Here is a 16,287-nt window from a genome sequence, read left to right on the forward strand (position 1 = left end):
TTGACATAAATGTAGTTTACTTTTATATTGCTTCTTAATTGCCTTATTCAATTGACTGCCATCTGATCTTCAATAAAATGCTTTTTTATTCATTTACATGATATGCAAACATTCAGACTATAAATGACTTTCAAAAGTTGAAAGGGACTATTTAGTTCTCTATAATAATTTTGAGTTACAGAGGTACCACCTTGCATCCTTTCCATATATGGCCTGTAGTTTATAGTGGATACACAATGCATAACCATTTTGTGTAGTCATCAGTGGGTTTTGCTAATACCTTAAGCCATGAGGCGAAGAACTGGTAGTATGCTGCTGTCTATAAAAGTCATAAAGTACACTGTTCCAACAGAAAAAGAGTGGAGACACAAATACAACACAGGGAAACTCTATTGCCAGGAGCAGGAAAGCCCTCGCACACCCAATAGCATGTCAAGCTTCATCACTGGGCAAGTTCCTCGTCAGACCGGCACTGCAATGTCTGATGGGCCCCCCTTAAAAAAGGGGGGCTCTTAGCCGGAGATCTTTTATCAATTATAGTTATGCTGAGGATGAACACAAACTATAGGCGTAGTCAGGAGAGAAGAAAAGTAGAGAGTAAAATCGGCTCTAAACCAAAACCATCATATTTAATAATTCGGAAATGGGTTTAGGCCAAGATTAAAAACGGTATAGGGAGTGCTGATAGAGATAATGCTCAAAAGCACTCTCACTTTATGTGATTGAAGGGAGATGGACACTATCCAATCTCCTTTAATACTAGGTCTACATGTTTCACGTCTTAGGGGTCACAAAGGATCCAGTGACGCTTCATCAGGACCAAAAAACATAACTTCTCCTTATAATATCACATAAACCCTATTGGGACTCAAGTTAGCAAGTATGCTCCGGTCACTTACTCATACCAACTGCTCGTCTGGTCAGTCTAGTGGAAAGGTCGCCCTGTGAAATATAAACAAAGGCAATTATACACATACTATAAAAAGTGGTGCATACACGGTAGTTTAATAGTGTGTGACAAGCACTATAGGTTTGATGTGCTCGTAGATAATCTGTGAGAAGTCAGTAAAGATAAAGCAGTACAGGCTTACCATCCCAAATTAAGATAACGGCTCCCTAGGAATGCACATGCCCACAAACAGGTACGCAGTACTAAACATATATTATTAAAAAAAGGACAAAATTGTCAATCATTAACGTATTAAACATCTAGTCATATCACTTTGATAGCCATGACTCTCAAGCATCCAAGTATCCAACTGTAATACCCATGATTCAATCATGCTGGGGAAATCCAGTAGGTATGTCTTGTCCAGAAACTAGCAGTAGTTTATCAAGTTCATCACGTCTTATCAATTCTAGAAGGACATAGGGGAAGAACAAGCTTGGTCGTGGAGGAAATGCAAAATTATGGTAAAACACAAACCAGTTTGTAGCAAAAACAGGGATATATCCCTGACACCAGCATCGTGTGTATAGTCCGACTGACGAAAACCACATTGCTAAGTCACAAACTGCGTCAATATAGTGATAAAATTCGGCAGCACAAAAATCTGCCCATGCCAAGTGCTACCATGCTACTGCCATGTAAACTCTGGCAGAGAGGGGGGTGGTAATCCTCAGGGTGGTGCTGCTTGCAGTGCTACCCTGGAGGATTAGGACTGCCAGGACCGCCAGTCCTTCCTGTGGAGGAAAACTGGTGGTGCTGGTTGTCCGACCACGGCACCACCGCCACACTCATAATATGGCAGTCAGACTGCCACCATGCGCCAGGGTCGTAGTGAGGCCCTTAATCTGACCAAAAATAATTGCATAATCTTCTCAAGTGTGGGTAGTCCAAAATCCAATGTTGAATTTAGGAAATGTGTGTTCACTCCTGTGAGTCACTGACAGCCTAGGTTTGTCCTGATGACCACATCGGTTAGTGGTTGGGCTTTATTTTGACAACATCCCTGAAAACGGATTTTTCATAACCATTCCTGTGTGAAACTACTATGTAAGGTGTAGCCCACTACTAGGAGGGATCTATCCATTCAGATATGGAAGGGTGGTATTTGTAATTTAAGGTGGTGGGTTATTGCTTGCCAGATAAAAAAAATATTTTCTAAAAATGTTAGAATAAATAAGTCCTTTTAAGGGTAAAGGTTAAGAGATAAAGGTCATGATAGCAGGTTTTACCAGCAAATAATTTTTCTCGAGAAAGCTAGAGATTATATGCACATTAGAGACGACCAAGTGAATCCAGGGGACGTTTTTGCCATAGAATATTAGCATTCTATGTATTATGTGTGTTCTCTCCATTGTCTTGTTAACGACTATTTCAGAAGAAGAAATAGAAGGAGTGTATGTTGATGGCATGGAGAGAAGTACACTTCCCTAAAAGTAGTAAATAGGCACTTCATTTAGATGATCTTCTTGGTAAAAGGTGGAGATTTAATAATCGTACCCACCCTCTCAAGCCAAGCCTTTTCAAGGGAAATGTGAAGCTTGAATATGCAGTTTACAATTTATGTAAATACTGATGCTTCACGACATGGTATGACTAACAATTTTCTAATGTTTTTGCTTTATAGCACATCCAGACCCAGAATCCTCAGCGTTGTATAGCTTTCAACATCAGTGGTGTTCAATATGTGATCATCACACATGGAGAAATAAAACCTTCCAACAACAGCCTCTACACATTGACTTCTGGGCTCAAACTGCAATTGGTATGAAAATCATCTTCTTAAATTCAACTACTCAACTATTAAGAATATCACAGAATCCATTTATTGTTCCAAAAAAAAATTAGAACTGCGCTTATCAAGCACCCAAATATTAAATCCCATCTTGGTTTTCAGAATAATGAGAACATATGCAAATAATATTCAGTGAAAATTATAAATGTTCAGCATATATGTTCAGTGTGTTTATCAGAAAATTGAGGAAATATGCAAATAATATGCAGTGAAAATTATAAATGTTCAGCGTATATGTTCAGTGTGTTTATCCTAATGACAAACAATAGTTTACAATTTGTTGGTGAGGCTGACACAGCCAAAAAATTATGTTCAAACCGTTTAAACTGTACAGTGATGATGTTGCTCACAGTGCTTTCATTTGTTTTATTATGCTATTATCATGTAATAGTTTTACTGTATAAATACATACAATGTTAGATTTCTCTTACAAACAAGTCAACATATTTTCGAGGTGTCATTCATGCCTTCTCCTAAGTTTAAATTGACGTCTGAGAGTGCATTTCTCATAGCTTTAACACTACAAAGTAGAGCTCAAGTGTGCCAAATGTGCCACTTGCAGTTGTAAATAGCTGTTTCAGAAAATAGGGATCCATAGACATGTCTTGCTGTAGATGTGAAAAATCCCACATGGTACATTTTCCATAGTCATAGGTACAGGTACACACATGTGATTCATGGGTGTTTCCAGGGGAAGGCCGAAGGATGGATTTTATGAATGCAGTAGCACTCACACATCTTCCTTCTGTGGTTTTTACACCCAATTAGCACAAATGCAATTAGTGCTATCATAGCACGTGTATGTGTGTGTAATTGGGTGTGAACAACATGTAAGCACCCCCATAGTTTCTATGGCTGTAATATAGAGTTTTGTAATGTGTATACATATTTTCCATGTAGAGGAGGTACATTTGTACTTCAAAGCTAATGTAAACCAGTAGCAATGGATAAAGCATATGCAGAGAAATCGATGATTTTCATACATTGCATTAAATAGCAATTGAGACTTGTTCTAAGGAAAGAGTATCTTTAGAACAATTGCAAGTATAGTGACTCAGACAGCTATAGCCATAGTCTTGATGTGAGCTGTTACTGAATGCCCACTAAGCCTTAACAATCTGTACTTCAAAGGTAAATCCGATTCAATGAGAAATGCATGGCTCACCTTTCCAAGCTAGACACAAACAGCACAGCCTTCCACCAAAAAAAATGCATGGGTCATATTGTTAAGTTATGACAGGATCCCACGGGTAGTGTCCAGAGGAAGTATTTAATATGAACAACACAGTACTGATTCCAGGAAAAACTGACCAGCTACAGCATTACATGAACAGTGTCCACATTCTATGTTCCAGAACACTACAGCAATCTACATTCAGTTTATTAAAAGAAAAAATACAAGAATAAATCATACATAACAGAATGTAACACATTTCCCTCCTATACAGAAACAAAATAAAAGAAAAGGAAAGAAAACAAAAACTACACATAAGTGAAAGATTATATAAAATCTCCTAACCTAGCAGGTGGATGCCTTCCACAAGAATCCATTTTCTTTTGTGAAACAACTGAATCATCATTTCTTGATACAACCAAATTCCTAACCTCAACCTTTGTCCTTTCATTCATTTCAGAGGCAGAAGCCATTTCTAGACTCACAAAGATATGTGGTGACTGACACAGGCCTCTGTATTGAGCATCAAAGGCATGTGATGATTACCATCAGCACTGATTCTCACCAAGTGTCCTTGCTGCTCCTGGTGAGAGTTCACCACCTTCTCTACACTTAGCTAGTCTTTTTAAATTTCTGACCTTACCGTCTTGAGTAACAACACTCTTGTTGTACACCTTGATGATTTTCATAGCTTTACCTAATCTGGGTGTACCCTTGGGTATAAACCCTGGTTTACACACTCATCCAATCTCCAACAATGCCAAAAGATGGCATCTCGATTTTCCAGTTAGCATCATAAGCTTCCTTAACTTTCTTTTGTTTCCTCTTCACTCTTTCACCAATCTAATCTACATTCACCCGCTCCTTACAATTGCCCTGTTTCTTTTTAAAACACCATGGATGCAACTTAGAAACAGGCTGTCTTACCCTCAGCAGCCTAAAAGTGCTAAATTCTGTGGTACTCTGGGGAGTAATGCGATAGCATCATAACTTCTCCCTCAATCTATGTTTCGAATGTCCACCACACACATGTGCTCAATTAATACCTTCTTTTAGTACACAATTTAATCTCTCAACCTACCCATTTGCTTGTGGTTCATACAGTGCTGTAGCAACATGCTGAATATTGCTGTACTTGAGAAAACTCTGCATTTCTTTAGATATCAGTTTGACCCGATTGTCTGATATCATAACCTGGATAATCTTCCCTTGCATAGACATCCTTGAAAAATAAAAAAATTGCCACTAGAAATACTATGAGACACTAACTTCACCTTTGGCCACTTTGAATGGTAGTCCACCCGAGCCAATGCATAATGAGCTTCACTAGGCAAAGAATAAATAGACCTAATCAAAAGCTAATTCCTGTCATAGCGAATCTACTAAGGCACTGGCTGAAGAGGGTCTGGTGCAGGTCTCAGCATTTTCTCACTTTTGGCACATATATCACACGGGAAACATCCTTTATTATGACGTTTTTTTAACGAAGTCGTGGTTAACGAAAGCACAACAACACTTTTTTTAACCACGACTCCGTTATTTTGTGCCTTAACGACGTATGTTCTGAACAACGAACATGCGTGGTTAAGGTACAAAGAAGGGAGTTGGCGAAGGAGGACGATGCAGGTGACAAGGGGTCGACTAAGGTAAGTGTGGGGTTTTTGGTTTTGGGGAGGGGGTGGGGGGTCACAGGGGGTTTTAGGTTTTGGGGTGGGGTTGGGGGGTGGGAAGTTTTTGGTTTTGGGGAGGGGGTGGGGGGTCAGGGGGTTTTAGGTTTTGGGGTGGGGTTGGGGGGGTGGGAAGTTTTTGGTTTTGGGGAGGGGGTGGGGGGTCAGGGGGTTTTAGGTTTTGGGGTGGGGTTGGGGGGTGGGGCGTTTTTGGTTTTGGGGAGGGGGTGGGGGGGTCAGGGGGTTTTAGGTTTTGGGCGGGATTGGGGGTGGGGTGTTTTTGGTTTTGGGGAGGGGGTGGGGGGTCAGGGGGTTTTAGGTTTTGGGCGGGATTGGGGGGGTGGGGCGTTTTTGGTTTTGGGGAGGGGGTGGGGGGTCAGGGGGTTTTAGGTTTTGGGGTGGGGTTGGATGGGTGGGGCATTTTTGGTTTTGCGGAGGGGGTGGCGGGTCAGGGGGTTTTAGGTTTTGGGGTGGGGTGAGGGATGTAGGGTGAATGGTGCCTATTAGTAATGCTTTTATCAGGAATGCCTTTACAACGAAAATCGTTGATAAGGCATTTGTGGTAAAATCATTAGTAGTAAGAACGAGGTCGGTGTTCCGACCTCATTGTTAAGGCACTAGTTGTTTTGGAAGTCGGTGTTCCGTCATACAACCATATCACACTCTCATACCACTCTGTCTGCATCCTATTGACTCTTGGCCACCAAAAGCATTAACGTACGAGCCTTTTCATGGAAGACATACCTGGATGTCCTTCATGTGCCCATCATAAAAGCACATCCTGCATCCCTTTAGGTAGAATACACTTTGACTTCTTAAAGGTCAAATCACCTTCCTACTCCAATCTTTCAGCCACTTTTCCATCACCTATTTCTTCACAGTTTTTAACAACATGTCACCTCCTTCATACTCCCTCTATTTCTCCTCCTCACTATCCTTAAACTTGTTGGTAACATACTCTGACACAGTGGTTACCACATCACTTCATCTTCTCCATTTACATTCTTGTGGTTCTTCTGGGGCAATCATGATAAACAGTCTGCAATAACATTACTTTTGCCTGCCACCAACTTTACAATGTGCTCTGTTGCATTGCAACCACCACCTGGTGAGAGAATCCCAATTAAGGGTTTATGGTCTATCCTCAGTACAAAATGTGATTCAGAAAATGTTCAATGCCCCAGATACACACTAATAAATCATGTTTTATTACAGCATATATTCTCTATGAGTCAGTGAGTGTATGAGGAACAAACGTAACATTCCATCTTTCATTTCCACACTTCTGGGACAAAACTCCCCCAATACCATACATGCTAGCATCAACAGTAACAATGCATTCCACCCCCATGCGAAAAGGTTTCAGAGTGGGTGCTCTGGAAATTTTGGTTTTAATCCTTTCAAAGGCAGACTGTTGTGTCTCCGCCTGAACAATTCAACCTTTTTCTGTGTTAGCTCCCTAAGCAGCTCCATTTTTGTAGCGAAGTCCTTTATAAATTGATGTGATATTCACAGAGCCCTGCAAATGACAGCAATCTTTCATGATTATCAGGAGCCAATGGCATCTACTAATGATTCTTTTGGTACCATTCCGTCACCCGATACTGTGTGCCCCAAATATTCAATTGATCTAGAAATAAATTAATGTTTCTTCTCTTTTAATGTCAGTTCATTTTTCTTCAATACATCACATACTTACTTTTTATACATGTTTCACATGTCCTTGAAAAGATCAGTACATCATCTTGGAAGCATTTCACAAACTTTTCCATATCCCTGAATAGATAAAACATAGCCCTTTGAAACACAGATGCTGTAGAGGCTAATCCAAAGGGCATTCTTTAGAACTGAAATAACCCCTGTGGTGTAATAAATGCCGTCAGGTGGTGAGGATTCTGTTCGATTATTTTGTTTGATCTATTTGATTGTAGAGTGTAGAGGGTGACGGTCTACTACAATATTGGCATTTACAGCCTTGAGATCCACACATAGTCTCAATCAATTATCCACCTGGTGGGCCAACACTATCAGAGACACCCACTCACCTGATTCTGCTTCTTCTATGATTTCTCTATTCACCACCTCCAATAACATTTTTTTCAATTCTTCCCTCCCATTAATAGGCACCTTCCTAAGCTTTGGCACAACTGGTTTAACATTTCTTTTATTTTACTTTTATGAGACTATCCCTTTAGTTGGCCTAGCTTCTCATTGAATACTTCAGGAAATTGAGCTATGCTCCACTCTATCTCTCCACAGTTCTCAACTACTAAAACTGGCTCACAGCTTCTAGAATTCAACATTATCCTTAACTTCCACTGGTCCCTCCAACCCAAAACATTTATGCCCTTAGGCAAAACAAACAATGTTATTCTTGCACAGCTCCTTTGAACTTTATATCCATCTCAGCATACCCCAGAATGTCTATACAGTACCATCAAAGCTCTCTGCCAAAATGTCAGATGCCTTCAAATCATCGGCACTCCACACACTCTTAAACGTCTTCAAAGAATGTTTGTGGGTAATAATTGTCCTTGGGGATCCTGCGTTAGCCATCAGTTCAGGCAGTTCACACTTTTTATTTACTACACACTTTGGAGTGCCTCTAACTTCAGTACTCTCCTTCTCTTCATCCGTGCTTTTAAGAGATAAAACCATACCTTTTGCATTTTCACCCTCCATATCACAATTACACTCACAATCACATTTTCCTTTTCCAGGAACCTTCACTTCACTCACACAAGACACTTTGGGGGTCATTCTGACCCCGGCGGGGTTGGCGGGAGCACATCCAACAAGCTGGCGGTGCCCCGCAGGGCATTCTGACCGCGGCGGTTCAGCCGCGGTCAGAAAGGGAAAACCGGCGGTCTCCCGCCGGTTTTCCGCTGCCCTGTAGAATCCTCCATGGCGGCGCAGCATGGGGATTCTGACACCCCATACCGCCATCCTGTTCCTGGCGGCTCTGCCACCAGGAACAGGATGGCGGTATGGGGTGTCGTGGGGCCCCTGGGGGCCCCTGCAGTGCCCATGCCAATGGCATGGGCACTGCAGGGGCCCCGTAAGAGGGCCCCACTTTGTATTATACGCGACGGGTGCCACTGCACCCGTCGCACCTTCCCACTCCGCCGGCTCAATTCTGAGCCGGCGTCCTAGTGGGAAGGCTGTTTTGCACTGGGCTGGCGGGCGGCCTTTTGGCGGTCGCCCGCCAGCCCAGTGCAAAACCCAAAATACCCTCAGCGGTCTTTCGACCGCGGAGCGGTATTTTGGAGGGGGGAACTCTGGCGGGCGGCCTCCGCCGCCCGCCAGGGTGAGAATCACCCCCTTTATTTTTCACACTGGAAGTACCTTTCTTCAGGTCTTTGCACACACAGGCAAAAAATCCAATTCAGCCACATTTTTTATACTCTTTCCCTATTGCACAATAGTGTGGTGATGTTGCAAAATGACTTGGACTCCCACAGTGATAACACAAGGGCTTGTCATACTTCTCATATTTCCTCCCTTGAGAACTACCACAGGAATTACTGCTTGCTTTGCACATTCCGCCTCACTGTCATCTTATTCACTCTATCAGTATCATGCACAGACTTCATCCACTTTTCAGATTGCTCAAGAGGTTTTGCCATAGTAATAACATCTTGTAACTTAGGATCACCCATTACCCATAGTTGTTCTTGAATTTTCTTACTTTTTACATGAACAATTATTTGATATCTAATTATTTCGTCTGTTAGCTCACCAAAGTTACAATGCAAGGATAGACCTATCAGCGCAGTAAGAAACTCATAAATATTTTGTAATTTTGTTGTGCTCTGGTATGAATCATGAACCTATTTAAAGCCACACTCGAAGTGGGTTTGAACCTATTTTCAAGCCTTAATGATGCTTTTTGAAACACGTCCACATCTTCCTTCTGGTCGTCTTGTGTCACTATTTGAGGTAGAGTTATGAACACTACTTGTGCGTCAGAGCCCAGGCAGTGTAACAGTATGTTTTTTTCCGTTCCTGGGACATACCAACATCATAAATAGCCTTCATATAAGTTAAGAATTCTTTCCAACACATCCATGGAACTGGCAGGTCGTCCTTATGTTGGAGAAATTTAGCTGGTGGCTTAAACTGCATTCTTGTTGATCTTCTTCTTTATCTTCTAAGTGTGCATGTCACTGAATGTCAACTTGCACAAATGGTTTGTTACAAGTGTGTAAATCACTGAATGTTGATTTGTATAAATGGTTTATTAAAAGTGTTCAAATCACTGAATGTTGATTTGCACCAATGGTTTGTTAAAAGCGTGCAAATCAGTGAATGTTTATTTTCACTAATGCTTAGTGTCATAAGCGTGCAAATCGCTGATTAATAAATGTTACCAATTCATAGAGCGCACTAATCGTGGAATATTGGCTTGCACAGCAAATGATGCAGATCATTGAATATAGTCTGCACAATCTCCTTTCAATCAAATCTAAGACATATAGTAATTTTTCTATATTTATGCCCAAACTTGAAGCGATGTGAGGAATGCTTAAGAGATGGCAAGAATGCAATGGTTAGATTCACAGTCAGACTGTTTTCAACATGTACTGGCTTTCACATTTTAACTCTGAAGTATGTAATCAGCTCCATCCGTATGTCTAAAGCACAGTACAGATTCTCCTGAGGTGACACATGGTACACTGGCTTGTGCAGGAACAAAGGCATAGCAAGAGAAGAATGCTTACACATAAGGCGCGTTGATTTGAGAACCGCAATAACCAACCGTAGTATAAGTTTAGGAGTCTTCAATAAATAAGACAAAATAGTACATTACCATGGTCAAAGAAGGGCAGTCCATGGCATATAGGTCCTTGGCACTCCACAGGTTTCAAAATTTCCAATGCAGAGTATTTGGTGAGGTCTTCAGCAACCTCTTCAAATAAGCCATGTAGATTGGTCGAAATGGAGAAAACACTGTTTCTGTGCTGCAAAGTAACAAGTGTTTCTCCACCCGATTGCCACTTGTTAATTTATAACAGGATCCCACAGGTAGTGTCCAGGAGAAGTAGGCAATATGAGTAGCACAGTACAGGTTCCAGGAAAAATGACCACCTACTGCATTACATGAACAGTCTCCACTACAGCAATCTACATTTCGTTTATTAAAAGAAAACATACAACAATAAATAAAACATAACAAAATGTGTTTCAACTTGCCAAAACCATGGTGCAATTAAGAAATAACAAACCTAAAAACCATACCGAAAAAGTCAAATAACAAAAGTGTCACAAAATTGAAGAAAAGCAAATATTTTAAAGAAAATAAAACCCTGTAGAAAAGTGTTCGAAAGGTGCTAAATGTTATTATATAAGTAAATACAAAACATTAGAAAGAAGGTCCTGTTGTGTAGCCATCTTAGTTATAGCTTCATACATGTTATTTTAGCAAACTAGGCCTGCCGCTGTGCACTATAACCTAGACATATTTTATTCAGCTTCGTTTTATTATTTTAACAGTAGCCACATTTGCGGTCTTGTTTTATTTTCTCTATCTAGCTGTTCTTTGACTAGGCCAGCACTGCATTCTTAAACAAGACATTTCTTTCACTCTGTTCTTTTCTTAAGGCTGCAGTAAGATAGGTTGCCGGCAAAATTGGTATGCTTTGTCTCTAATGTTCACAGAAACATACACACTCTTATATGGGGATCCTTTCTTTGAACGTCAGCTGTTTTATTATAAAAACACTACTTTGACCCATGTACGCTATAGGGCGATTCCAGCCAGATGACCACCACTGTATGCTGATTGCTGAGTGCTTCACTGCAGCTGATTATGTAGACTACATGCCTCTTTCTCAGGTATGAGGGATAATGTCTTCCCAGGGGAACCTGAAGGGCAGAATTAGAGCTTAACATGCTGTGCTCTAACATAGCCTAGGTAGGAGCTATTTTTAACTATTCTAGTGACATTATATTAGCGTTATTTTTATGTTTCACTCTCCTTGTCAAATTTTTAATCCTGTCATGCTTCATCGTCCTAGTTATTGCATTACATGCTTTATTATCTAAGATGAAGTTACTTCAATAAAACCTTATTGAACTATGCCTCTGATTGTCCTTGCATACATGAGACTAATGTAACTGAGAGAAACGGATGAGATCTGAGTGACTACGATTTCCCTGAGGAGTCAATTGTGTCATGTGCTCAGTTGCCCAATCATCCCTGCTCTTGGGTGGAGATGAGGCACTGACAGTTAGCCAGAACAAAACCAGGATTAGGCTGACAGGTGTCACCTGTAGTGGATTCAAACTCAGTCCCCCACAGTGCTAGTGATTCTGCTGCCCAAATCCAGTAGTCTCATTAGGATAATGAGAACCTATGCGACGGTCCTATTGTATTTAATGAGGTTGACTGGGACCTAGGCATCTGCTGTGGACAACTACTGATTGACGACAGCTGGTAAGAGCAGGTGATTTGTCCCTTTGAAAGGTTTCTGTAGGCCTAAAACATTCAGTGGCTTAGGTTTGAAGCTGTAGTTGGATAGAGCTTCACATGGTCATAACGTCTAAGAGTTTGGCCACTCTGTAGTCTCAAACTTCCAGGCACAATTCCCAATATGGGAAATACTGCTAAAATAAAGCTGATGTGGTCGATACCTTGTTTTAATCCTTGAGAGGTGAGCATTTCATAAGTCTCAGGTTTTCTGTGCTGTGGTTATCACTACTGTTACAAATAAAAGTCTTCATACCTATAGGAAATGATCATCAGACCCCAGACTACAGTTTCCAGTTGTTGCAGGTTTCCCACAACTCCATTTGCAGGTCCATTTACTGCTAGGCCCCTGGAATGTTTTCTTGGAGACATCAACTTCTTTTGTTCTAAAGGCCTGCTGAAACTTCCACTACATAAGGGAATTTCAGAGGTAAGCAGGCTTCTGTGGCAGGAACTGGACCCTTTCTGCCCCATGGGTCACCAGGAGGATATCACAACCAACCTCCAATACAAAATACAGAACAAGATGTCCAAGGTAGAGAAAATGGTAATTTTGCATTCAGGGAGCTAGACAAGCATTCTTTCTTTCTCAGTTCCAGTAGATCCTCTGCCTTCAGCAAGTCAAACTGATTATTAAAAAATGTTAACCAGTAAAATGTTGGTGATGAGGTTTTGCCAGTATTTCCATCCACCTCTCTCCAAGTTTCTTTTCTTACTCCAGGTTTCTCAGCTGTGTTATTGATTCCTGTTCCCAGAAAAATTATTTGAAGCAACAGGCCTTTCCCCAGCTCTCATGTGGAATGTCCCCTCCTCCATCCTGAATATTTTGTGCCAGAGTTCAAGACACCCCAAAATGAAAAGGGCTTACCCTTAGCCTCGCCCTGTAGAGCTTATTCCATCGATATAACAGAAAACACTGTTCGAAAAAGGAAGGAGGAGAGAGAAGTCCTAATTTTAGGAGCAAGAATCCTCACACACCCAAATGGGTGTCATGCTTCATCATCGGAATTGCTCCTCGTCAGACTGGCGCTGCAATGTCTGACGGGCACCCCCCGAAGGGGGGCTCTTTGCCAGAGATCTTTTACTCGATGATGCCAAGACCGCAAAAGTGAGCTTGGAAAGAGGAAAGGGAGAAAGAGAGTAGCAGTAAGAAATTAAAATTGGCTCAGGACCCAAAACCTAATAATTTATTCAACCAAATAGGGTAAAGGCCAAGGTTAAAACTAATGAGGAGAGTGAGATGAGTATAATGGTCAAAACACTCTCAACCACATATAATGGAGAAAGGAAGGTGTGGAATTACCAGACCGTCCCTGAAACAAGGGTCAACATGTTTTGCGTCTTTAATGGTCCAGATGGGTCCAGCGACGCTTCTTCAGGACCAGATGGAAATAAACTTCTCCTTCTCTACAACTGAAAGAACTCCTATAAACTAAGACTGTCAATTGTCAGTACTCCAGTCACTTACACTAATTGTGTGTAGTTTGAACGTCCCATTCCTAACTGTTGCCCTGCAATCAAAAAGAACACAGGTAACAAGAAAATCATGTGATTGCAACATATAGGTTTAGAACCACAAAAGAAAGTGTATTTTTGGTGAAAAACACGCTGTGATGGTGCAGGTAGTGGCACACTAGTGCATGCAAATGTTTTAAATGGCTTACCCCCTGATTAAAGAAACAAGCTTCATGGGACAGCTGGGGCCCAATGGCTGGGCAAAACTATCTAGTCATTAAATAAACAAAAAGATGGTGGTTATAGAGGCAAACATAGTAAAAAAAAACAACAGCAACATTGGAGTAAAGATGCCCACATATTGAGAAAATATATATATCTGCAATGGGACACACTGATCTCTTGCAAAAACGTTATTAAGGAATCCAAAACTACGTTGCTATTAATCAATAGACGCAAGGTCAACAGGACAGTCACAATAGGTAAATAGAGTCAAATTAAATACGCCCTTTCTGGAATAAAATTAGGTAGAATGTAGGTAACCTTCTCGCACACTAATGACTAGTAACGAAAGAAGACAAGCGACATCATAATTATGTCTCATTCATAGCGCCGACTGAAGTGCTCAGGTCAATGAGGGCAAATGGTCACACAGAGCAGCCTGTAAATTAATGGGACTCCATAAAACGGAATGCCACCCAGAAACGGCAGATGCCATACGCTGCCCGTATGTGCCGGTAAAGACCAAGAAAACACATAGTGAAAAAGAGCCACGCTTAGTGAAACTTACTTGAGTTGCCTGTTTGCCAAAGCGGTACACCTACCCCTGGCCACGCTCCCGAAAGAATTGGGAGAGCACGGAATACGGGGAAGAAAAGCCCGTTTTCCGGAAGCGGCTGCGTCGAACTGACGTAAGTGTTCCTAAGCAACCCAACCGTGACTGAGCAGGATGCTTCAGTCGTGTTTGAGAAAAAACAAAACAGAAAGAGGACTCTGCCTCACTATCCCTATCGGTTGTTAGGGAAACAATCGAAATCCCGAAAGCAGGTTACGTCAGTCAGAGTTGACAAAGAAAAAATAAAAGGGGGGGAAGGATCTTCTTAATTAAAAAGAGACTCCTGTGTCACTTACGCTCATCACAAGTATCATGCACCCAGAAAATAGAGGCAACAATGCAGAGGGCTAAAATTTGCACTTCACGATGTTTGGATGAGTAAAACACATTACAGCATGCAGCTGTACACATGAAATAATTTAATGTAAACAACGTCAAAGTAATAAAAAAAATGATAATCCACAGAGGGAGAGCATGGTATAGATACATAATGGCAGAGAGCAACTGCAAGGGACCGACCCATGAGGTTAGGCTGGATTGACAAAAGAACAGAGTATAGATAAGACCCACACCATAGATTTAATTATCTTTGTGACAGGCTAATCCACAGGATATCATCATTAAGTCCCCTGATATGGGTGTTTAATTTATACACCCAACGCTGTTCAAGTTCAAAAAGGGCTCTCATGTCCTTAAATGGGCAGGTCTGCAAAATGACCCACCACATGTCATCTGGGCATCACCTCAATGTAATGTATGCTGAGTTTGGTTGTGGTACTGCCACATCTGATGTTACTCCGATGCTGGTTAATTCTCAATTTGACTGCTCTTGTGGTCATGCCAACATAACGCAAGTTACACGGGCATGTGATCAAGTAAACGCAATTACGGGTGTTGCAATTGGTGTGCTTCAATAGCCGCCATGTGCCTATTGGGTCAAGTTCAAGGGTATCAATGCGTTTCGTGAGTATACACACATTACAATTGCCACAGGGGCAATGGCCTACAACCGGTGGAATATCCCACAAGGACCTTTGTCTACAGGGAGTGACATTGGGACGTGGTCAGGTATGGACCAACATATCCCTAATGTTGGTTGTTCTTTTGAAAGCAAAGAGAGGTTTAGGAAAGTCTACTCCTCCACTAAACAGGATGTTCCATCTTTTATTCACCACCTTCTTAATAGTTTTGGACAAGGGGGTAAATGTGGATACGCAGGTCAGCTTATTATCTGTAGGTCGAGAATTCGTCAGCAATAATGCGTCCCGGTTACAATGTTTGGCTTGTTTGTAAGCTGTTTTCACCACATGAACCGGGTAATGGCGTTCACTCAATTTGTTAGAAAGATCCTTGGCTTGAGTGTTAAATGTGGGTAGACTGGTACAATTCTGAGGTAGTCGAAGGAACTGGCTGTAGGGAAGATTATCTCATAGTGCTTTAGGGTGGTGGCTTTCGTAAAGTAATAGGCTGTTGCGATCAGTTGTTTTATGGTAGGTTCTTGTCACGAGTTTGCCATTATCAATACTGATCAATAGGTCCTAAATGGAATCTCAGTAGAAGATACTGAGGATGTGAGCCTCAAAAAGGGATCTAGACTATTGACCCATGTCGTAAATACATCGACTTCAGAGAGTACACCCTGCCAAATGATCAAAATGTCATCTATATAACGGTGCCACAATTTAATATTGTCATGAAAAGGGTTAGTGTGGGACAGTATGAACCGCTTTTTAAAATTGTACATATATAGGCAGGCCAAGCTATGGGCAAAGGGGCTTCCCATCGATTTGCCACGTATCTGGTGGAAAAGAAGATCTTCAAATTGAAAAAAGTTCTCTGTCATGGCAAGGGTGGCGCAATGCATAATAAAATGGACAGGAGTGGCTGATTCCCAGTTAGTAGACAAAAGAGCAGATTCAACTACCTTTAGTGTGGCTTCTTGTGGT

The 16,287-nt window shown here is 41.4% G+C and overlaps 1 protein-coding gene across 1 annotated transcript in view; it reads left to right on the forward strand.

Moving 5' to 3' along the window:
- The window catches only part of ADGRV1 (adhesion G protein-coupled receptor V1), a 2,003,619-nt gene that overhangs the window by 791,148 nt on the left and 1,196,184 nt on the right, over window positions 1-16,287 (forward strand). Inside the window, exon 47 of the mRNA XM_069225272.1 lies at window positions 2,574-2,711. Within this exon, the coding sequence (XP_069081373.1) occupies window positions 2,574-2,711 (138 nt within the window). The remainder of the gene's footprint in view (window positions 1-2,573; window positions 2,712-16,287) is intronic.

Source organism: Pleurodeles waltl, chromosome 1_1 (genome assembly GCF_031143425.1).
Source record: "Pleurodeles waltl isolate 20211129_DDA chromosome 1_1, aPleWal1.hap1.20221129, whole genome shotgun sequence".
Classification (NCBI taxonomy): Eukaryota; Metazoa; Chordata; class Amphibia; order Caudata; family Salamandridae; genus Pleurodeles; species Pleurodeles waltl.